The 24,809-nt window shown below is 37.1% G+C and overlaps 2 protein-coding genes across 2 annotated transcripts in view; one reads left to right on the forward strand and one right to left on the reverse strand.

Annotated features, from left to right (window-relative positions):
* Positions 1-15,504, reverse strand: part of LOC113239664 (connectin-like) — an 86,540-nt gene extending 71,036 nt beyond the window's left edge. Inside the window, exon 1 of the mRNA XM_026476743.1 lies at positions 15,412-15,504. The gene's annotated coding sequence lies outside the window, so the exon portion shown is untranslated. The remainder of the gene's footprint in view (positions 1-15,411) is intronic.
* Positions 1-24,809, forward strand: part of LOC113239372 — a 35,430-nt gene that overhangs the window by 2,274 nt on the left and 8,347 nt on the right. The window contains exon 2 of the mRNA XM_026476355.1: positions 14,297-14,811. Coding sequence (XP_026332140.1) covers positions 14,297-14,811 — 515 coding nt within the window. The remainder of the gene's footprint in view (positions 1-14,296; positions 14,812-24,809) is intronic.

Consider the following 24,809-nt stretch of genomic DNA (forward strand, 5'->3'; position numbering starts at 1 on the left):
CTTATTTATTTTTTTCTTAGACTATGTTTATTTTTTTCCATCCTCTAAGATTTTTTTCCATCCTCTAAGATATTAACGAAACATTCCTTGTCAATTTTGACAACTGTCAATGTCGTTGTCTAGATAAAAACAACAAAATTACCCAAAAAAAAAAGAAAAACTATTAAAACTGGAAGTTAATGTTATACCCTCAACAGCAGTAGTATAAAGTAAGTGGAAAGAAAAATACAAAATAAATGCGTTATACCTCCTTCAAGTACCGTATCTACATCACGGAAATCACGACAAGGCAACGAAACAAAGTTCAGAGTTCTAACTGCGAATATGATGTCAATCCTTATTTCCTCACTACACGCTTAGGTCTAATACTCGCCGGCTTGTGTGCTGCAGGCAGCGCTGCAGGCTTCTCTGACACTGTCCCCGTTGCCGTAGTCTTGTTACTTTGAATAGCTGTCGGATACCGATCAATCAGCTTATTGAGATCCGGGTTATCAAACACACGGTTCAGTTTTCCATCCATACCCTCCGGAAACCAAAATGACGGCGCTCAGCCACAAACACCTCCTGCCGATGACGAGTCAGGAATTCGGCCATAGCCACAGGCGACCTCTTCAGCTTGGTTTTGTTGCTCCAAATTTCTGCTTTAGTGGACAGATCAGCAAATCTAACCGAAACTGGCGCCCACGGCCAGTTTTGATGCTGCTCCCAATCTATAACAGCTTGTGATGTCCAAATTAGAAAGCTTTGTGAGACCAAGCTTATTATGCGTGATTTCAATCCTCCACACTATTGAAGACAACACACTTCCTGCGATGCCTTGTCTCAATTGCATCAACACTCCTCATTAAGACTGCAATTTGCTGCCGAAGTATTTTCAATATTCCTCCGACCATATCCTTAAACTGAGAAAACTGTCCGGCTGGCTCCATGAGATCAATAGCAGGAGACGATGCAGGCGATGAACATTTTAAGAGCGTCTCAAAGTCAGCAATACGCTTCATAAGTGACTCCTTCAAGGTTTTCTGAACCTCCAGAACCTTAATAATAGTGGCCATAGTGGTGAAGTGAATGCAGGAGTGCCAAAATATAGATATGTGTAGTAATGAGTGTAGAGAACAGCTGGCGTTGACAGGTTAGTGCACTAAATTTCCTGAATCCAGATATATGAGCAGTGCCCACATAATATGTTGGTTACTAAACAATAAAATATCATATATTTACACTGTATAAAATCTTGTAATGTAATTTATTTTTAACAAAAACAAAATTTTTAGCAAAAGGGTTTGTTTAACTTATATCACGCCTACCCGCGAAAAAAAGTTATTATATTATAATTTTTTATTATGAGTATCTACGAAAAAATCAGTTACATTCGATTGTTAGTAGAAATATTTCGATGAAATTTTCTCTCCAGTATTCCGAAACGAAATATGCCAGGGATTAAAAACATGTATTACAATAATAATAATTTTAACGCACACATTCAACATAGCCCCGCACTGGGGAAACCCTATGTCACGGGTGCCATGGACACACACATAGATAGCAACAAATTACACCCAAACTCACGAGAGAAATAAATGCAGTCCATACAAATATTTCTCCCGGCCCGGGAATTGAACCTGGGACCTCTGTGTGGCAGCCCGGCATGGTAACTGTTCGGCCACGGAGGCAGTTAATAAGTAATTGAGTATATTTTATTTCTAAAAAGCTAAGTTTCAACATCCCGAAATGAATTCTCCGCGTCTACCGCACAAGCTTCAAAGCATACGCAACCACGATACCATTTCGCCTACCGGTTTTTGTGGATAATAGGCCTAAGTTAACTTGCTAATCACGGGTGTTCTCCAAGGATCCCTCTCTGGGCCATTGTCAGTATTGTGTCAACCCATTTATCACACCCTAATATGAGTCTTATGCTTTCGTCGGGACGGAGCCGCATCTGTTAAAGTAAAGGTTATTCCCATTTTCTCTGTGTAATTTTATCTACATTATCGCGAAGCTGTCACACAAAGCAGACAGAATGGGCAATGTGGGCCTTTACCAGAAAAATCCAATAGCACTTTACTTGTAATTGAAGTTTAAATATTACTAATAATAATGACTATTATTATTACCCAAATATGGTGCATAATTTGAGAGAGAATATATACGCATAATACAATTGAAAGGGCTTGTGTAGGAAGGAGTCCCAAGGAAGCTCAGAACGCAATACGAAACTATGGAATCTGATAGTAAGTGTAGTTATGGATGTATTGTACAATTAACAAACTTAATCGCATAGGCAAGGACTCTGTCTACCTCAGCGAGAGACAAGCACTGAGAACAACATACCTTTTTCATATTATGTTATACAATTCCTTTTCAGTATACGTTTACTTTTTATTATTAGTAACTTTTGTTCCCTCGTTTTAACCCTCTTTCTTCAACTGTAATAAATTTCACTTTACATCCTAAAGAGTCTGTTTTCATTACTAGAATCATCTGGTTTCATAGTCATTCACGGGCGTGATATTTGAGTAATAAACGTTAATATTTTTGAAAGGCCTGGAAATGTTTCAACTCATGATCATTTTTCATTTTAAGTATAAATTTTCCTTATGAGGAAAATATGTGCTCTATCATAATACTTCCATCTTACATTTACAGTAATTTAAGCAAATTTAATTTAAATTTATTTATTTTATCAACCGATTGTGCGTCACACTGAGAGCGCGAGTATCCTCTAAGTAGGAAATTTTTTAGGCCATAGTCCATCATGTTGACCCAGTGCAGGTAAGAGACTGCACTTTGTCAAAAGACGTTGTTACTAAACGATCACAAATGTACGTAAGTTATAAATTAATATCATAGGCACATACCGCCATTGGGATATGAACCGACGACCTCTCAATTGAGAAGCCATTTATAACCTGAAATATAGTTCGGGCACCAGCACCTCCTGTTCAGCCATCGTCTTCGATCAGGGGATATGAAATGTGGCCTTCGCGTGATGATTCGAAATTCGACGCAGCTGTTCGGAAGTCGACGCGGCGATTCGGGCGTTAACACTACCATTCGGGCGTAAACGCGGTCTTCCAGGTGCGGAAGAACGCAGTCGGACGAACGAAATCGCAACATCACAGGAAGCACATTCGTTTCCGACCTGCGATTTTTTCGCTAATATTACATGGACATACAGATTTTTCTGATCGGCTTAATGCTATTTCATGTCGACAAGTGTGGTAATTCCCGTAATCGTCGCTTGTTGACATCACGACCCAAGAAACATTTCTAATATCGCTAATTTGTCTTCCGAAATAGTCTGTCTCACCGAAAGCGACCATGTATTATTCCCGCTAAAGCAAATAATATTAGTAAAAGCTGTTTTGGACTTCTGTCGGGGTCGAACCAAAAACCTTTCATGTACCACGTACGGCCGTCACTCTGTATAGTCGTATTTTATTTGGTAGGCAAATATTGATACAGTCTAGTTTTGATAGTAGCGAGTGTAATGGATGAAAAAGCTCGTGCTTTTTGAGAGCACAACATTTATAAGGGTATATGCATTAGTTATATTTTCTTTGGCCATTTATATTTTTTCATGGTAAACAAATACGGCATCATTATCATTGTTAAAATTTCATCATCGATTATGAAATGGGTTCAGAAAATGTTTATTCAGTATTGTAGTAGGCATTTGTCCTGCCTCACTACAATATAAGCAAACAAAAGAAAACAGTACACACATGCTTCGCTTTTTTGAGGTTATAGACATTAAATAAATTAGGATTAAGTACGGTTACACATGACGTCTTTTACTGTGTTAAGTTTTACAAATGCGTATTTGTAAAACCCACCATTGAATTGCGATACAAGCGGTTCGATGTAACCGCCCATAAATACATCAATGCAAACGAGCGACTGTGTCGATGCAGTCGCTTATGTTGAATCATTAAAAACTATTGATATTTTTGATATATTGATGAAAATGATTGGCGTCTGCACCTCGATTGAATCGCTACAGACGCGCTGCTAAAAGTCGCCTTGTGTAAACGCTCTAATTGTTCTTCTTTGATGTAGTCCGTTCAAATCATAAAATCCATTAAGGTGGAAACAGGAATACCACCCGCACCCCAGTCATTCTGAATACTGAATTATTTATCCGCGTAGCCGATTATCATGGGCTCTAATAACACCGTGAGAGGCGACAAACGGTTGCTTGTCGATTCACCACACCCTCCAACAAGCTCCTTTATATTTCACTAGGCATTAGCTTAGGGTGGGACTCTACTGGTCAATACGTATCATTGCTAAACATGTATTTATATCGGGTGTCCATAGGCTTCAGCATCACGCGTGTTTACGTTACTGGTTTAGTGTTAAAGTAGTGCTCCCAATCCCAATAATTTACAAATATTAAAATGGCAGTTTATATGTATAAATATATATATACCATATATACGTCAGCACATTATGCTACACGTTGGCGGATCTTGTTTCATTGCACCGGAGGGAGGCGGTATTCGAACAAAAGTGTATAAGCTCTTATTATAGTTTGTAATTATAAATCACTGTCACGTCCAGCCTCCATGGATGACCAGCGTCCAGCCTCTATGGATGACCAGACTGACAGGCCACAAAGATAGACTTACTAGACTGATAAGAATTCGTAATTAGACCGACTTTCTTTTGGACAAAGACAACGACCGGGTTTCCTTTCTTTGACAAAGGACGATGAGGGCGGTTATGACTAAACCTCCGACGCAAGCTGACGACTTCTCCTGACAGAATTGTACAGTGATTGTACGGTCCGTCACAAAATCTTAATAAATTAAATCAAAGACGTGTGTGTGATGTGTGTGTTTATGTGTGTGTGTGTGTGTGCGTACGTATGTGTGTGTGTGTGTATGTGTGAGTGCATACTGTTTGTGTCTGTGTGATCTCTACAGATGGAGTCCCTTATTGCATCACACGCAATGAGGTAATCGTAAAAACTCCAAAAACACAGACAACGCTAAAGTAATAAAGTTATTCGCACACGTCACCGCGACAGAGGCCACGGTGTGAGACCCAAAAGTGTTACAACATATCTTACTAATTAAAGTATTCTATGCACAAATTAATTATATATAAAAAACCTATATTTTTAATATTTCAACATGCGTTGAACAAATGTATATTTTTTTCTAGTAATAAACTACAAATGTAATAGCAGCGGCGACATTGATGTCACTTAAAATTAAATTGACACCATTTAGCCGCATTAAAAACACTAATGTCTTTCATATGAAATACCGTCAGCACGCTTCACCATTAAAAGCATTGACCAATACGATGAATTAACAATAACCAATAACTACATCTACAATAACAATATTACAGGAATAAAAAAAAATTGAAATGTTTCAAAAAGGAGTTTAGAATCTTACCTGCAAAAAGTTTTTATACTGTTTCTCTTTACGTACTATGAGTATTTCGATGTATACAAGTGTTTGTGTCGTTTAAAGCGCTACTTTAACGTTGATGTAAAATACTCCTTTATTATGGACACGGAGTTAATGCGTCATAATACAACTGTATCCTTTTTTTTTTTTTTTTTTTGACGGGGGGGAAATCTTTATGGATACCCCTGAGCCCAGGGAGACTCAGGGGTTATGTGGGGACTCTCCCTCCACACTGAAAGGCCTACCCCACTAAAACCCCCCCCCGGGGTTTCCCTCTCGCCGGTTGAGTCGGCGCCGTGGGATCAGTGAACATTCACCACGACGCCGCCCGGCCGCCCTAGCTTGCGCCAGGGCTCCCGTGCCAACGGAGGGGCGAGTCGGTTGTCCTCCGACCCGCCCCCCAGACGAGTGAGGCCGTGCAATGTAGGCTCCGGAGTCCTTGTCCAGAGCCCGCTGGTCTCACTAGGGGATCAGGCGAGCAGCGAACTGCCTTCGCCTTCTCCCCGTACGTCTGCGCCGGAGCGGGTGCGCGTCCGCCGCGTCCTCGCGCACCCGCTCCGCGGCCTCCTTTTGCGACATAACCTCTGTGCAAAAGGAGGCCATCGCCTCCCAGGACTCCTCGCTATCGAGCATGGCGGCAACCACGCTCGGCAACGAGAGGTCCTGCCCTATAGTCCCCGTCAGAGTGCGGCGCTGCTCATCCCACCGGCTACACACCTCTAGGGTGTGCTGCGAATACAACTGTATCCTACCCACAAAACGTTTTTTATGACCTTTTGTGTAAAAGTGACCGAAGCGAGCGAAGCTTCCTTGACATCCACTCAAACTGCACAAATGGCTGTTCCTCAACCGATATAATGAAATTTGAAACTAGCAAAAGAACGTTGAATTCTATATACAGTGACGAAGCCAATTTTGAATTTCGAGCATGTCATGATTGAGGCCAAAGCTGGCCAAAGTTGTTACATCAAAAAACATTTTGCTCGCGCAAGTATTTTTTTTAAGTTACCAAGTGTACCTGGTGTTAAGAGACACGAGCTTTAAATTGCAAAGATCTGAGAGATACCGCCACTGCGCCTGTCACCCTGATACATAACTTGATCACCAAAAAAGTTGATAAGTCCAAAGTGCGTGTTATTTCACCCTTACCCTTCAAAATCAGAACGCAGTAATGTGAGGTTTATTGCTCGGCGGCAGAAATAGGTAAGGTGGCGTGGTGGTCCTTCCTGGAACGAACTCTTTCACAAGATGCTCTACTGCTGCTAAATATGCATATATACTTAGAATAATAACGCATAGAAACCTAGTCTGCACACGCTAAGTGAGGCAAATTGAAGCGCTCCCAATGGGCCTACACGAGCGGGCGGGCCGTCAGTGCTCAAGGTCAACATTTTAGCTAAAAATGACGAAATGTGCGGTAAATGAGTGTAAAAATACGTCAGATAAACATAAAATAGATATTAACATCACATTCCACAAGGAAGTAACGCGTTTCAACGTGTATTTTTATATAAATATTCACTAAACCGAAAATTAACCTACTACTAAAACTAGCCTACATGAATTTGATTTTTGCCTCCCTTGTGACAGTTCGTTTGATATGAAACTATCATTCTATGCGTTATTATTCTAAGCATATATATATAACTAAGTATGCAGATATGTGAAAAAAGAAAAAAAATATGCACACGCAAAAGAGCACAAAAAAAAAAGAAAAACTTTCCGCCATATTTATTTCTGTTCTCATTGGTATACATTGTAGTCGGTTTATTACTACATTTTTTTTGCAATGTTACCTATGAATATCTGATTAATGTACCTATGTAACACTTAAGAAGGTATAAAGAGGTAAATTAAATGGTAAAGATTAATTATAGCGCAAAAGGCCGAGTCAGCATTGAATAATTTGTTTCCTGAGTCCCAACATTCTTGATAGTTTGACACTTGTAATGAAGAAATGGGTAAGGAAGGGAACATCTTATTAAGATGTAATAGATGCTTAACAAGATAATAGAGAAGTGATTTCGTGTTTGGAAATTATGATTAATACTACCTATATACATTTTAGTAGCAGTAGAGCTGTTTGTACTGCCACCTCACCAATTACTGCGTTCCGTTTTAATGGTTAATGGTACTGGTGAAATTACAGGCACGTGGAAAGTTCCACGTGCCTGTCAACTTAAGTCTCAGGGTGACAGGAGCAGTGGCAGTGCCCCGCAGATCTTTTCAATTTAATGCTCTGAGCCGCATTGGAATTGCTATGGACAGGCGTGTCACTTTCCACCAGGCATACGACTTATTATTCCGTCACGAAGTCATGAAAAAATTGTTTTATATTTTATTATTACGTTTTTTATTTTTATATGTTGCTGGATGTTCTTTAGACGTCTCTGATTGGTCATTAATTATTTTAGCCCCCACGGTGCAATCAAGACTCGGTGACAGTCATAAGCTCTGATGAAACATAAATTAGTTTCTAGCAATAAACGCTTTCCATTACTGTAACAAAAGCCGTTTATATGAAAATCGTTTATTGTTTAAAAATAGAACGTTTTCAGAAACAATGGAATAAATAACTTTTATGAAAGGAACGTATTGTGCGTTTAAACAATAATTTAATTAATATATTATATATATTATTAGTGACTGTCACATTTTGTACGTAACAAGTTTTACCTTTATCCATCATCATCAAGCCATTTATGTGTCACACTGCTGGACATGGGTCCCTCTCAGACAAGGGCTTATCCGAGGGTTCTTCCTTTCACCGAAAAGCTCATAGTAAATTTCTAATAAAATTTCGTATATAAATTCCGAGAAACTCAGTCAGGCAAGCCCGAATTCGAACCCACGATCCTCTGCTTGAGAGGCAGTAGGTCAAACCGTCAGGCTACCACGACATCACCTTTATTTAAGGAAGATTTTTTTTCTAAATAGAAAATGTGACCTTCTAATGAAAGGTTCCTTAATTACGGTCTATAGTATGCTTCTAATTCCGACATTAACTGAACTAAACAATTTTACTTCCCTTAATCCTGACGAAAGTAGTATAATAAACGTTTTAGAAATTTTATATTTATAGGTATAAGAATATATAGTGGTTTACGATATTCATATTATATGTATTGGTTTTATTACTTATTTCTAAATATATGTTTATTTGCATTTATTTATCAATTTTTATCCATTGATTAGAAATTCCTCATACACCGCCATCTTTTTCCTGTGAATTATATAATTACTTCCATCCAAAGGTTGTCTGGCAGAAATCGCTTAAAGCGATAAGAGCGCTCATTGTACCACCGCTTATTTTTAATTTAATTGTATTGTATTTGTTTCCTTTTTAGGTGTACAATAAAGAATTTTTGTATTGTATTGTATTGTATTGTATAATCTTAAATACAGCAAATTTTGTCAAATTCTCGTTTAGAGTACGACAAATTTTCATCCTTTCTACTCCTATCCATCCGCTCTCCACCACAATATACATCCCTCACCAATTTCAATCCAATTGGAGAGGATTTTTTTTGTCATTTAAGTATGCGAATCTATTTCGATACCTGTCTGGACCAAATTGCCATGCAGTAGATAACAGCGTGTTGCCAGAACGTTTAAATTCCATATGAGTATGTACCTATAGGTGCCGCGTATACGTGTGTCTTATGTTGAATACAAGCAACTGCCAACTAGAAGCGAATATACTATTTTCATACAATTTATATTATTATGATAATAGTAACTGTCACAGTAGCCGGTTGCGGCAACCGGACACCGTTGCCGGTTGCGGCAGACAAACCGCAATTGTAAGAATATTTAATATTCGCTTCTAGTTGCCGGTTGCTTGTGTCCAAGACAAGATACAAGTTTGCGCAGCGCCTTGCTTTAAAGCATAACTTGAAGCAGCAAATTAATTAATAGAGCATCAAATATTAATAACAATTATTTATTTCGGACCATAAAAATATCCATAGCATGTTAGTAAAGAACTTAGAAACAAGGTTTGTAGAAAAACAGTACAAACAATAGTTATTTGTTATGCAAGGTTGCAAAGCTGTTGTTTGACGCAAGTGATTGTATTGAAACCTGAGAAAACGAAGGGTATGAAGATTGAACCACGAGCGAAGGGAGTTTTGGCAATTTAATGTCACCGGTAATAAGAATAAAATGTACAAACGCATTTATATTACATAAATAATGTACGACAAATCGCGTAATTGAACGAGTCACTATGTGTTTTTTTCGTCGAAAGAAAAAGTTACGTGCACCACAGTCCATCGTCAAGTTCCAATTTCAAAAACCTTTTCGAAGCTAGCGTGGAAAAGATTTTTGCACTCTGATTTCTAATAAGAAAGAAAGCCTTTTTAAGCTAGTGAAAAATTATATTCTTAATTAAATAACATGCTAACGTGCTCTATCCAATGTTTCAGGATAGGACAATCATACTTTCCAGCTATAGCTTTTAGATGCTGTTAGTACTTTGCCTCACACGACTCAACAGCGAGACAATCTTTGTGCGCATAATGGCCTGTAAACTGTTCGTGTGCCTGTAAATTCACTACTTTTTATTCCATCAAATAAGTCTACTATAGTATCAAATTCTTAAATTTCATAGAAGCGCATTGTATGAAATTTAAGCCACGTATTACGTCTTACTTCACTAAGAGGATTATAAAGGATTTATAAAAAAAAAGTTACCACTACTAATGAAAATTAGTAGTGCAGCGCTTCTATCCCTACCTCCAATGAACACTACGCCAACTTTATTTTATGGTCATTGTCTGTTATTCTTGCAAACAGCCATATTTATTTACTAATATCATGCTCCCTCAATTTTGTGAAAAAACATACAAAAATTAAAATTTCGAAAATATACAAAAAAAATTTAAAAAAAATAATAAAGAAACAAAAAACAAAATGAAAACAGAAAATTAAGTTGGTGTAGTTTTAAGGTAGTTAAGGCGCCTTTAATCGCATATATTTCTTTTTCAAACAACCAACCTGGTTCGGACGCCTTACAAGTCCCATGGTTATAAATAAAAAAGGTCACATGGTCACGGCTGACTGATTATGGGACCTGTAACCTGTAACGTAGGTTTGTTTGAAAAAACAAATATCCGCGATTAAGATCCAAAAAAATTGTTTCATTTCCAAACCTATTAAAAATTTTAATTTCGGATAAACGTTTCTGGACCATTCAATTTTTTATCGGAACTGATATGATCGGTATACGGAAATGGTATGCTACGACCACCTGATCATACGACAAGGAAAGTCCTTGACATAAGAAACCAGCCCAAGAGTCGTGGTAGACCCCGCCTCACATGGATATCCCTTTTATAAACATCTACGATAGCAACAGTTAAGACCACAGACGACCAAGGACAGACTGTCTTGGAGAAGAGTGACCAGAAGGGCCGACCCCAATAAAATGGGAATAAGGCCAGGCAAAAGAAGAGATCGGTATTTCGGAAAATGATCAGATCATATTTTAACTTCCGAAATAACCTCCGATTAATAATTCCCCTTTTGCTTCATAATAAAAAAAATCTATAAAGTTTAATTCTAAATGTAGGTTAATTTGTTTAACCACAACTGACCAATACCTATAACTTAATTATTCAAATGGTTTTTTTTTTAGGTTACTCCAAGCTAACCCGAACTATGTCTCTCACAAATAAACTAGGTCATTTGTCATCTAAAACTTTCTCTTACTTTGTTTCCAGGCAGGAGGTCTACTGCTACTAAAAGACCGATAGATTATGATGACGAGTCAAAAAAGGTGGAGGATGGGAAAAAGAACTAGTCCAAATTTGTTCTGGTCTTGATGATCCCCGTACTCAAATTACAAGGAATTTCCTAATTGAGACAAGATAAGGAGTTTTTGTCGAGCATTCCGATTTAGTACAATGAAGGGCAGAGTTAGATCACACAGCGAAATGCCGTTCAAGCCCAACTGTCATAATAGGCAAATAAAAGTCTAGCTTTAATTAAAGAATACAAAAATATTCACCTCCGACAAGGCGATCGCGATGCATTAAAAATGTTGCACAATTTTGAGCGCTTTAACCCAAGCAATGGTGTACCTTACCGCGTTGTATTACGGACGACATTCGAACAAAAATATCAAGCTTGGTCTGCTCTATTAAAATAGTCTGTAAGTAAGCTCTGACAGTGCGGTTCTAAAGCTGACCTATTTGAAATTAAAATAAACTATTTTAAACATAGCATATTGATTTTTAATCGACTTCCAAAAAAAGGACGAGGTTCTCAATTCGACTACCGATGAACCGATTTTGATGTTTCTTAATATTATGTTAAGTTTAGCATAATAATGCTAAAGTTAATTTTATTTTGGAATGCGCCTTCCGAAGTGTCTCTACTGCAGAGCAAATGACTCGAAACATACACGATCTTAATTTACTTGATTGAGCAGCGGACATTTTAACCTGTCCAATGATCCACGTTGACCATAGTTTCCCAAAGTGGTCCCTACCGCTGTACAGTGGGCGTTGAAGAGTCATAGGGGGTAGGGCCTCGGAAGCAATTGAAGGGCGTTGATGCTGTCCAGGGGGTGCTGCCGCATTTGGAAAAAATCCCTGTGTGATCTACATGAACTACACTACAAATATATTTTTTTCCTTGTGATTTTTTGTTGATACGTGTTTTCAATTATTTTTTGTGGTTGTAGGCGTTGAAATTTTTTTATCTTGCCTAAATGGGCGGAGAGTCAAAAAAGCGTGGCAACCAATTTGGACGATCATCAGAGCTTGACTAGTTGCGACAATGACGAGTTGCGTGCTATGGTTGAAACCAATTCATGACAAACTACGAAAGAATTAGCAACTCGGTTTAACGTAACCCACGTATACTACGAATACTCGCAATACTATATAATATAATTCACACGAAGCAATACGCTTCCACGTTTATATGGCGAATAACTATGGAGTAGAATTTCCTGTCTGCAGATTTATTCCCTGAGCGCTGTAACTTAGGCCTTTTCAAGGCGAGAGCGAATAGACATTTATTAAGGTGTGTATGCTCCAATATCGACCTCATCGTAACTTTCCATCAGGTGAGATGGAGGTGAAATGCGCACTTATTTTTTTATTAAAAATAACTCAACTATTTGAACTAAATTTAAAAAACTAGAATAATGGATACCGTACAACTAAAACTCTAATGCCAAGAAAAAGTGGTATCATAGACAGATAAACAGAGATCTTAAAATGATTGGGGATAGATGGTACTCCGATCTGCTTGCTAGGTTCACCGAACTTCACGTCCTAGGAGCTCGGTGAACTTAACAGGTATCATGTAGTCATTTCATTCATTCATTCATTTTATTACTTTCTTTTTATTCCGTAACTTTTGTACTAATAACAATAGAACAGATAGTTTGTAAGTATACTAACAAAATGGACTGTAAAATGTCTGCAGTGCCCAAATGACTTTTATTTGTATTTTTTTTAAATTTTCATTTATTTATTTTAAAACGGGAAACGTGTGTTAAAGTTTGCACTATCGATATCGACAGAGAGTGATATTATTACAGTACATCATTATATTAATAAATTATTTGATTATACAAACGCAAAATATAGTACCATAACTTCCTTAGAACAGGCACATACACAACAGCTGATCGCTATTGTGAAGAAATACCGATGTTAATGGGAAGACTTGTAAAGAAACAACCGCGTCTGGTCAAACAATTTTCACTCTACACGACAACGCTATAGCGCCTTCCGAATAAACCACCTTCACCTTACAACAGTTATGGATTGAAACTTTAGCCATACTTTAAACTCTTTGACTTGGTCATTATCTAGTACCACTTTTCCGAAATTTAAATAATTAAGAACAAAGAAAACAAACTCAAGTGAAACAGACGGAAACAAAAGTTCCAAGACTGTACATTTCTAATCCCCACTATTCAGGGGGGATTAGAAATACGGTAGATTTACCATATAAGGAATAAACGGATTCCAAAAAAAACCGTTAACGATTAAAAATAAAGGTGCGTATTTTGATTAAATAAAATATTATATTTTCCAAAAACATTTATATTGACAGATTTTTTTTATATAGAACGTCAGTTTCGTATTTCATATTTGATTAAAAAAATAAAAAACTAAATTAAATTAATTATGAACCTAAATTGATTTGAGATCTGTATATTTCCTGTATACTGGCAAATAAACTATTCTACTCTATTCTAATTAAATCATAATGCCATTTCAGTAAAGTAAATATGCGTACCTGTGAAGTCAACTTTTAATTTTCACCTTATATTTATAAATAGTATTCTACATTATAACAACCTATTCACATGAAAAAAGAACAAATTGTAACTTTTGTAAGGTGGCTGCCCCCTTGTCTTTTCTAATAATCAAACAAGTTAACCCTTTCGCGGGCGTAGGCAAAATGTTTGCCAAGGCATATTTTTAAATATAGCTCCAAGTATTTTGAGTTGCTTGGTATTCTTTTACCCTATGTAGGTGACGCCATCTCTTAGAAACTCTCGTAACAAATTTGGTTTAACCAATCAAATGCTAGCGTATGATTTTGACAGATTTGTGAAGACGCGAGAAAAGTGAGGCTAGTTTTTAGGAGTTCGAATACAAATCCAAAAAAATCAAAAATTCTGCCGTAAGAAAAGTGAGTATTCAATTATTTTATTTGTATTGAATATCGAAGCTATCATATTATGATAGAAGTTTGTTGTTTTACCTAGTTGTATGATAGATATGATGCGAAATATTTGAAATTGCCACTGCCTAGAATGGTGGCAAAATAGTTGCCTATGCTTGATTGTTTATACACATAGAGATAAATAATTGCCTATGCCCATTTGATTTTTGTTTCAGATGCCGCCTCGAAAACATAAACTTAGAGCTGCAGTAACAAACAAAGAGATAATTGAATTATTAACTATACCAGATACTTCGGGATCAGAAGACAGCCTCGAAGACTACAAATCCGAGCCTGAAGATAACCAGAGCTTGGCTAGCTATCTATCTGTTGCTAGCACTGGCCCTTCAACAAGTACAAGCTCTTCTATAAATCCAAACCCATCAACCAGTAAACTTATTACTGCTACAGATACGACAACAAACATAATTATTGATAGAATTTTTCAGGAAAATGACAGTAAAGGTGAATGGTCTTCAAGTGACGAAGAGCCATTGCAGACTGTATGCAACAAAAATTATAATTTGGATATTACTTCACAACGCATAGATCCTGTACACGATGATGCTGAGTTGTGTGTTAGTGATGCTCAATCTGATGATTCTGAAAATTCTGATTATGACGAAACAGAATGGAAGAAGGTAAATTTAGAGCAGATAGCTGAAATAAACAGAATATTTCAGGAAGATGGGTTTGATGTTGGTGTTTACCCAATTTATTTTTTTTCCATTGTCTCGCCGCCAATAGAATATTTCGATATTATTATGAAGAGACTGATTTATGTTCCTAAGTTTTAGAGATTTTTTTTATTTTAATATTATGGCTTTACCATATCTCTGTAATTTGTTAGTAAACTCATAAACATAATATATAAATATTAAAGTTGATTGTGATTACGATGTTGATTGTGGTTTATTATTTTATGAATAAAAAACAAGCACAACCTAACCTAAAGGTCAAACAATAGGGCATTGGCAACACTAAGTTGACACCTTCGAAGTCGGCACTGGCAACTATTTGATTACAAAATATATCCATAGGGACATAGGCAAACATGTTGCCACCCCCCTCAAAAAATATGGGGGTTATTTGGGGGATTAAAATTAATCGTCAGTGTCCTAAGGGACGTTCTTAGCACCGTTTTGAAATGTTAAAAGTTAAATTAGCCGCGTACTGAGTACTGCCCGCGAAAGGGTTAATTAACTCAACAAACAAGTAAACAACAAACATATTCCAGCAAAACTTCACAAACTAAATACAATATCAATGACACAAAGAAAAAGTTACCTACCGAAGGAGGAATTAAATTGAAAGCACACGTAAGTCGTAACACACAGTAACTCGGAACGAGCGAGCTTTAAGCACAAGCGCTCGTCGCGGGCACACCAGTTGAACTGCGGCAGCTTACACCCGGTGAGTAAAGGAAAGCTCGCTCGTTGATGGTGGGCAACTAGATGTGACTTAAGTGTAGCAAAACGAGGCATTAAAACTGTTGCAATTGATAACGATACTTAGTAACGATGAAAACTTTAGACTTTAATAAAATGTATAGGCAATTTTTTTAATCCTCAACGATCAATCATTTTGTATTGGCAACTTACTCACATTACTCTATTTTATAATAATTAATTTACTATTACTAATATATATTTAACCTACCATTTCCCGCAGGGAGTTGAAAATTTTCCGTAATAAAATTCTACGTACATCTTATAATAATGAGACGTATCCAGTTAATCTATATACGTGAAAGTTGATGTATTAGAGATATACAATTCATGTATTTGGCGGCTGAAAATAATTAATGCAATAAATAGCGAAGCTTTTAAGATATTAAGTAATAATATAACATTAGTGTTTTCACTTTGGTTCTATACTCTTTTTACCTTGTTTGTACGCGGTCAAGGGCAGTTTTTAATAGCAGCAGGGCTACTTGTGTGATGTGGATTCTGCCCAGGGAAGTATTGCCACCTTACCTATTTCTGCCTTCATGCAGTAACGTAAGCGTTACTGTGTTTCAGTTTTGAAGGGTAAGGGTACTGGTGAAATTACAGTCACATGGGAATTGTCAACTTATGCCTCAGGGTGACTGGCGCAGTGGCAGTTTCTCTCAGGTCTTTGTTATTTAATGCTTTAAGCGGTATTGCAATTGTTATAGACAGGCGTGTTGATTCGTCTCGTCATTAGTACACCAACAACAATACAACATAAATAACTTTTTTATAAAAAAAAAAACCTCAAAAGTTCGTGGAATTACATCTGTTTGCCAAGTTTTATTGAAATCGGTTACCGGAAAATGTGCGGAACCGGATTCATCGCCTAGTTTTCCACCTTTAGAGGTGGAATATTTTCTTCAAATTTGAATGGAATCAACACTAAGGTACGCTCTTTCAAATAAAAAAGAATCCTTAAAATCGGTTGACATATTCAGTTAATTATGACGTAATATATACATAAAAAAATACAGTCGAATTATTATTGAGAACCTCCTCCTTGATTTTGAAATCGTTTAAAAAAAAGACATTAAACTTGACACCTAAACTTTAAATTAAACTGTGTGCCGCTTACAATAAGAATTGCCTACGTTCCAAAATGTCAAGCGTGATTTGGTCTTGACTGTACAGGCTGCATTGAAGTGTCAAAACAACAATACCTAATATAAAAGTTTAGAGACTATTTTGTATTTTTGTTTATTATTTATTTATTTTTATTATCATCGTCAGCCAAATATATGTCCCACCCCTTTACACGTTTTTCAAGGGTTGTGAACCTTTTTGTTGTGAACTTCGACATGCTGGTCTTATCACAATGTTTTCTTTCCCCGTAAGTGAGAGGTACTTCTACTAACTATACACAAATAAAATATATGTATAAGGAAGTCTAGCACAGACCAAATTGACCATACACACATATAACACTAGAAATAAACATAAACTAGTAACAAACAAAATCCGATTAGTAGATACCATAAAACAAGGCATAAATATAAAAAAAACATATGCACAATAAAGTACCAGTTTATGTATCTTTTCTTTTTTTTTTTTTTTTGACGGGGGGGAAATTTTTATGGATACCCCTGAGCCCAGGGAGACTCAGGGGTTATGTGGGGACTCTCCCTCCACACTGGAAGGCCTACCCCACTAAAACCCCCCGGGTTTCCCTCTCGCCGGTTGAGTCGGCGCCGTGGGATCAGTGAACATTCACCACGACGCCGCCCGGCCGCCCTAGCTTGCGCCAGGGCTCCCGCGCCAACGGAGGGACGAGTCGGTTGTCCTCCGACCCGCCCCTCAGACGTGTGAGGCCGTGCAATGCAGGCTCCGGAGTCCCTGTCCAGAGCCCGCTGGTCTCACTAGGGGATCAGGCGAGCAGCGAACTGCCTTTGCCTTCTCCTCGTACGTCTGCGCCGGAGCGGGTGCGCGTCCGCCGCGTCCTCGCGCACCCGCTCCGCGGCCTCCTTTTGCGACATAACCTCTGTGCAAAAGGAGACCATCGCCTCCCAGGACTCCTCGCTATCGAGCATGGCGGCAACCGCGCTCGGCAACGAGAGGTCCTGCCCTATAGTCCCCGTCAGAGTGCGGCGCTGCTCATCCCACCGGCTACACACCTCTAGGGTGTGCTGCGCGGTGTCATCCGCAGCGCCGCACTCGTGGCACGACGGGGACCAGTTTATGTATCTGACTTGGAAATGACCGCATTCAAGCAAAAACTTAAACTTTAATTTGAAAATCACACTTTTTATTCAATCAATGAATTTATGGATTCAACAATAATTGAATATTCATTTTCTTAAAAAATCATGATAAACATTTTGTTTTTTATATCGTCAGTTGGTTTTTTATAGGTATCTACAAACAAAGTGGGTCCTGTGTTATCTTGTTTAAAAAATATTTTAAATTTAAATTCAACGTCTCACTTGAAAAGCAACCGTTCTTTCATTAGGCTTCCACCGCTGTTTGCATAAATATAAAAATATAATTACTGCCGCCTATACGTAAATGCAAGATATCCTTATGGTGAGTTAATTGTGTTGACATTGATAAAGCCTTTGTACTGCAGAAGAGATGTGTGAGAGCGATTTGCCAAGTCGGACCCTTCGAATCATGTAGACCTTTATTCAAGCAGCTCAGGTTACTCACCCTACCCGCCATGTACATTCTTGAGGTCTGTATGTTTGTCAAGAGAAATGTAAAAATGTTCGAGCAAAAATAGTACTCATATTTATCCAGCTTCCCAAATCGCTTAACAGGCACTTCTAGTAAAACTACATGTTTTTTGAGAAATAGTTATAAGATGTCCATAAAATTTAATACCTGACTATTTAAAACAAATGCCTCGAAGGGAATTTAAAAATTATATGTATAAAATACTATTAGATAATTGTTATAAATTCATTTAAATTATTATTATTGGAACACATTAAATATTGTAAATTAAACTTTATATCATAATTGGCATAAATAATGACAAAAATTGACATAAATTAATAAATAATAAAGATAGATAATAGAATAATATTGTAAGTGTTTATTAGAACGACTGCTATGATATAATATTGTAAAATGTTGCACGTCAGAAATGGCGCAACACGCTTGTACAGGGTCAAGAGCCCGTTAAGCTTGATACTTAAGATTTAAATCCAACTCAATGCCGCTTACGATAAGAACGGTCCAACGTCCAAACTATCAAGCTTGACGTGCTTTTGACTGTACAAGTATTATGCACTTTTACCATCACCAGTACCATGTTTGCTTGCAAATAAACCATTTTCATTTTCTTATCATCGCAATGGTTTCCGGCCGCCTGAAGTAAATTTAGAATTTAATAATATCGCTGGCTCTTCCCAATCTTTAACCTTACAGTACGGCTTTAACTTCGCTACCGGTATTGGTACTATCTGTGCTGTCTGTGCATACTCGCAATCGGCTTTCCGTAACATACCTAAGGCTGCCTGCTCGGCATCCCTAACCATACCGCAGCTTTATTTTGCAGCTACTATCATCGTCATTCAGTTGCAACTAGGTATAATGTCATAATCTTAAGGTATGTAAGTATATTACTATTCGTCAGTTAGAAATCCCTTGCCGTCTCACCATGTCTGTGACCGCCGGGACTACTATAAGAAGAAGGTCTGCACAGAGGCTGACAACTCTCTACCAAATAGTTCATTGATATACCAAGAGGTGGCGCTTCGAAAAAAAATTAATTTAAATGGGGTCATAACTGAGGTACCCGCTTTCCAACAAAAAAATGATATTCTAAATGTCTTAGTAGATATCTATACACACAAAAGAAATACAGTCGAATTGAAAACTTCCTCCTTTTTTGATGTCGGTTACAAATACGTTAATTATGGCAAGACAAAAATTCAACACATCCTTCCTCGTTGTCAATGGAATTAAAACTTTTAAGAGGAAGTCGTAGTCGCCGTTCCGGATCCGGGGACAGGTTAGAAATCAACTGCCGCAGGCGATGCTACTACGGGCGATTAAACCAGACACAAACTTGACTTAATTTCAGGGTTCAGGACAACAGTTAAAGGGTAGACAAATAAAGCTAAAGTAGAGTAAAGAAAGATGTGTACCAAGGTTGGAGACAATAGTTTCGTAGTCTCTGCCTACAGACAAAAGAAAAGATATCTTTCAAACATAGGAAATGAAACTATTTTTCCGGATTTAAATCGCGTATATTTGTTTTTTCAAACAAACCGACGTTTCGGGCCCTTTACAGGTCCCATGGTCACGGTTGACTCAACCGCGAAACGTGTAACAATCGCGAAAACCTAAGAACTCGATATCTTTCAAACATTTTAATTAGATATATATTTATAGATACCTCGGCATACATAAATTTAAAAGATGGGTATTATAATGTTTTGAGATAATTAAAATTCTGCATATAATATGAACAAACTATAACATTTTTAAGTTTAAGTGTGCTGAAAAACATTGTATGCCACACGGGCAGAATGACAATTGCAAACATTTGGTCCATTAAAGCCCATTCAAATCTGTCCCTCTATTTGTAAGGACAATCAGAAATCTGCTACCGCGTTGTGGTAAAATTTTAGTAGCAGTAGATCTTCTTGTGAAAAAGTTTGTCCAGGGAAGTACTGCCACCTTACCGCTTTCTGTTGCCAAGCAGTAATGTGAGCATTACTGTGTTTCGGTTTTGAAGGGTAAGGATGCTGGTGAAATTACAAGCACATGGGACTTGTCAACTTACGTCTCAGGGCGTCGGGAGCAGTGGCAGTGTCTATCAAATCTTTGATATTTTAAACTCTACGTGGCACTTCAATTGCTATGGGCAGTCACGTCTCTTACCACCAGGTGCACTACTTAATCGTCACATCACTTGGTAGATATACCATAAACTTTTACCTGGTATCATAAGCTTATTATGAAATCTAGTACATATAAATATATTGGATGAACTTCTTGAAAGTGCAATAGCTAATGTGTATTATGTTTATTGTATGAATGCATGCTTGCATGTAGCATTATTTCGCTGCATAAATCTGCTATTTCTTTTTAACAATTATTTACTTTCAGGTTCTCATTCACTTTACGACCAACAATGCAACAGTGACAGTCACTCTCTTTAATATTTCTTTTTATCGCTCAGTTTTACGTTTTCTCTACTATATTAATTAAAATTATAGTATGTATAAAGATAATATTTATAAAATATTTAGAGCAAACTGTGTTGGGAATTTTTCCTATAGCGTTTTCCTCGACGATTAATATCTTTGACATGTCCTAATATGAAATAACTATAATTATATCGAGTTACTCAATAATTTATTATTATAATATAATTATCATAATAAATTATAACAAATGAAAACAAGCTTGCTTGATACGGCACGTGTTGTTCGAAGGTTCTTAAACTTGACGCCATGAACCCGGCAAACTGTGCCATTGCCGGGTAACATCATCCTTTCTTTCAAATTAATCTTTTAGGCCATGGGAGTGGCGAGGGTCTTAAATAGATAACCAAAATAATAATTATAATAATATGTGCCAGACAACCACACCAATTGCCTGGTCACAAACTAGGAAATTCCGAAAAAACCCAGGTTAGAACAAATTTAGAAAAGTTCATTTCCAAAATTAGGGTTACCCGGAATCGAACCCGAAACTTCCGCATCCAACGCGAGCGCCCACAATGTAAACCGTTAGGCCAAAATATAAATATGTAAATAAAAGGTAAGAAATCAAATTTCAAATCATAAGACTTAGTTTGTGTCTTGAATAGCAAACCTTAAGCCATCCAGTTACGTTTTGAAAATAATGAAAGAGCTTCAAGCAAACAGTGCCCTTATAGATAGAGGCGACGTCGTTGAAATAATAATAACCTTTTTTCCGTCTGCTATAAGGATCTTATAAAATATTGTCTGTGGTTTTAACCCTACTCATCTTCGTCTTCGAAATGAAAATTGTTTTCTTTTGTACATTACACTTTTGTAGGAAGATGAAAAGAGGGACATTTCATAATGAAAATTATGTCATACTTTTATACGTTCAAATGCAAAAAGAGGACTCACTGAGCTCCTCCCTTGTTATGCTATCGCTTCTTTGTTTCGAAGAGTCCATAATAAACCAAACAAACCTTAAAAACTAATTATCGAAATAATTACTCTAAAAACACTTCACACGTATCACATTATCGCTTAATAATTGTGCTTGGTTGGTTAAAGTTAAAAATAAAATTATATACAGATAAAAAAATTTGGAAGAATTATCGATTTCAAATATAAAACAGAACCAATTCAAAGACCGTACAAAGCGAAAATGTACAAAGTTGTTTAGGTACAGATTTAGGCCGAGATTTACCAAACGTATTTTGACTTCGTCTAAGCAAAAATGAAGAACTAAACAGGTATTTCGTATTTACAAAACGAAGTTTGCCTAAGTTTAAGCAAGAAAGTAAATCAAAATTTGAGTTTATTTCGTAATTTCTTGCTTAAACTTGGGAATAGTTCGTTTTTAACCCTTAATTACGCGCATGGGATCAACTTACATTTACGCGCTATAAAATAATACTTCAGTCGATCGGAACGTTCTACCGCCAACACTAGCTTCCTAATTCGTGCCAAATATGATATTTTAGTAACAAATAGGACGTCAAAGTGTATGCATATATCACTGCACTCTAAGGGTCGTATTCTAGAACTCTACTCAATGCTCAAGTCAGGATTTGAGCAGATTTGAGTATGATTTCAAGCACTGGAATTACGACCCTAACAGCAAGGACTTGAGTGTGATTTTCACTGCAATACTCAAGTCCTGACTTGTGTATTGAGTAGAGGTCTGGAATACGACCCTTAGTGCGTGACCCCCACGGAAGAAAGAAATTATGTGGTTTGTGGTGACCCCTAAGTAGGTATAGCATAATATACATTATAATTGGATTACGAAATACAAGAAATATTGCAGTCGGTTTTTTTGCACTCTCAATTGAATTATTAAGGCTATTATTAATAAGGCTAATAAACTGTCTCCGTGGCCGAACGATTAACATGCTTATTTTGCCGTGTAGAAGTCCCTGGTTCGATTCCCAGGCCGGGACAAATATTTGTATGGCCTCTCGTGAATTTGGGTGTAATATGTGGTTGTTTATGTATTTGTTCATGGCACCCGCGACACAGGATTTTCCTAGTACGGGGCTATGAGTGTATGCGTTATTTATTTTTTTTTTTATTTACGTATAGGTATAGCCTAATATAATAAACAATTCTAAAAAATATATTATATTGGAAAAACTACAAAAACAATATCTATACACAGTACGCAATCAATTTACACATCGCTCATCATCAATAGATAAAGTATTTTTACATCAATAAAAATAATTACTTTTGAACATTTTTTCTATATCTATGGTTTTATTTCATCGATATATTTATAATTCATCCCGATTGACTTTTCGTTAAAAGAGATACGCATTTTTTGCATAATCTGTGACTTTTTAAATAAACACAATATCATAAATAGGTTTTCAGGGCAAGCAAAGTTATATCCCATTTCCACCCAGTCTATATTATTCATAACCTGTTTATAATAAAAAAAATTACAACCCTACCCTGAAAGAAAATGAGAAATTTAATCTTAGCATCTTTTCCCCATGAAAAACTACGAGTATCATGTTCAATACCACATCAAACTTCGATCGATAACTATTACAGCCTTTCCAGTGTAACTATACCTCTCTACACACAATGACGTATTTGGAAATAATTCGACAATCAGGGTTCACTGTACACCGGTCGACTCAAGTTCTAAAACTATTTTTGTTTGAGCTGTGTAGTTGATGTGTTTGTTAAGACGAGACGTAGAATAGGAGGGTCTTGAAAATTTTGCCATTGCTTGGCAGATTTCTTTCTCACCGGGCAGTAGATTGGGTAGGAAAATGTTCGGAACGAGATTTGACACTCACCCGATATCGTCACTTTACCCTCTTTTAAAGTTGTATAGTATGACATCAACTTCTCTTCTTTGTTAATTTTAAAATAAATATTAAAAACAGTCTTTGTGTTTCACTTCTCCTGAAACCTTTTTTAAATTTTCCTTTGGGTTTTATATAAGAAGACGGTTTCAGTCTAAAATTCGGTAGTATAATGTTTTACGTAAATCTTTTCCAAAAAACCAAATGCAATTGGAGTTTAGTTTTTTCTAAAAAATAGTCGATATGACAACGTAATTAGCTCGCAGTCAAAGAGCACATAATTTTACAGCGTTTGACTTCTATCGGTGCTTCGCCTACATTCCGCTATATATCTTCATTTTTAATCGTTGTCTTTCGACGAAAAATGAAATTATAGTCTTCAAGAATACCATCCTAAGTAAAAAATTAACTTCGAGTACCTATATGAAAATGGCCGTCATACAAAATGCTATTGTCTCTCTAGGACACTATTAGAAATAGGTGGTAGGTTGATCAAATGACGGCGATGCGGAAATATCATTACGGCGATGCGGTTCAGCTATCCGTGTTAGAAAAAACAGAAAAGTGGATACAGCGAAGCGATTGAAAAGTCTTGCTGCGATATCGCTGAAAATTAATTAGAGGTAGAAAATCTACAAATTTCAACATGGCCGCCAAAACAAGTGTGGTTCTTTGAAACTTGGGCGCTCCCTCACCGCGAACACTTCAGCCAAAAGTTGAACCCCGAGGCGTCCGCACTCCGCTGGCCGAAGTTACTCATGCGCCACAAGAACCCGCTAAAGACTATTATGCCATAACCATACCGTTTCAGCCAAGTTGGTGTGCTTCAAATCCAATTTATGTGGTCTGTGTTCATATCGAACGCGCGTTTGTATCGCTGCTCTTAGTGAAATTCTCGGCCGATATCTGTGTGTGTATTTGGTGTCTTGTGTATTTTCATATTTTTTTCTTAATTCTATAATATCAAGAAAAACAACATTATACTTTTCAAAATATTTTAGGTCGCATCTGAATTGAGTATATATTATAGAAAAAGGTTTGTTTGAAAAAAAGGAATACCACAGGACAATAAATACAGAAGAAGTGCTGGATGTGACACGTGTGCCATCAGTACGCGAAGTTCCACATACTTACTCCGCTATTTTCGGTTTGTACGTTATGGTCGTGCCAATAACTGCTTCGGTCGCCGAACGGTGCCACGCCGAGCTTCCGGGTTCGGTTCTCGGGCTGGGAGAAATATTTGAA

This window comes from Hyposmocoma kahamanoa, unplaced genomic scaffold (assembly GCF_003589595.1).
Source record: "Hyposmocoma kahamanoa isolate Upper Pololo Valley unplaced genomic scaffold, ASM358959v1 114, whole genome shotgun sequence".
Classification (NCBI taxonomy): Eukaryota; Metazoa; Arthropoda; class Insecta; order Lepidoptera; family Cosmopterigidae; genus Hyposmocoma; species Hyposmocoma kahamanoa.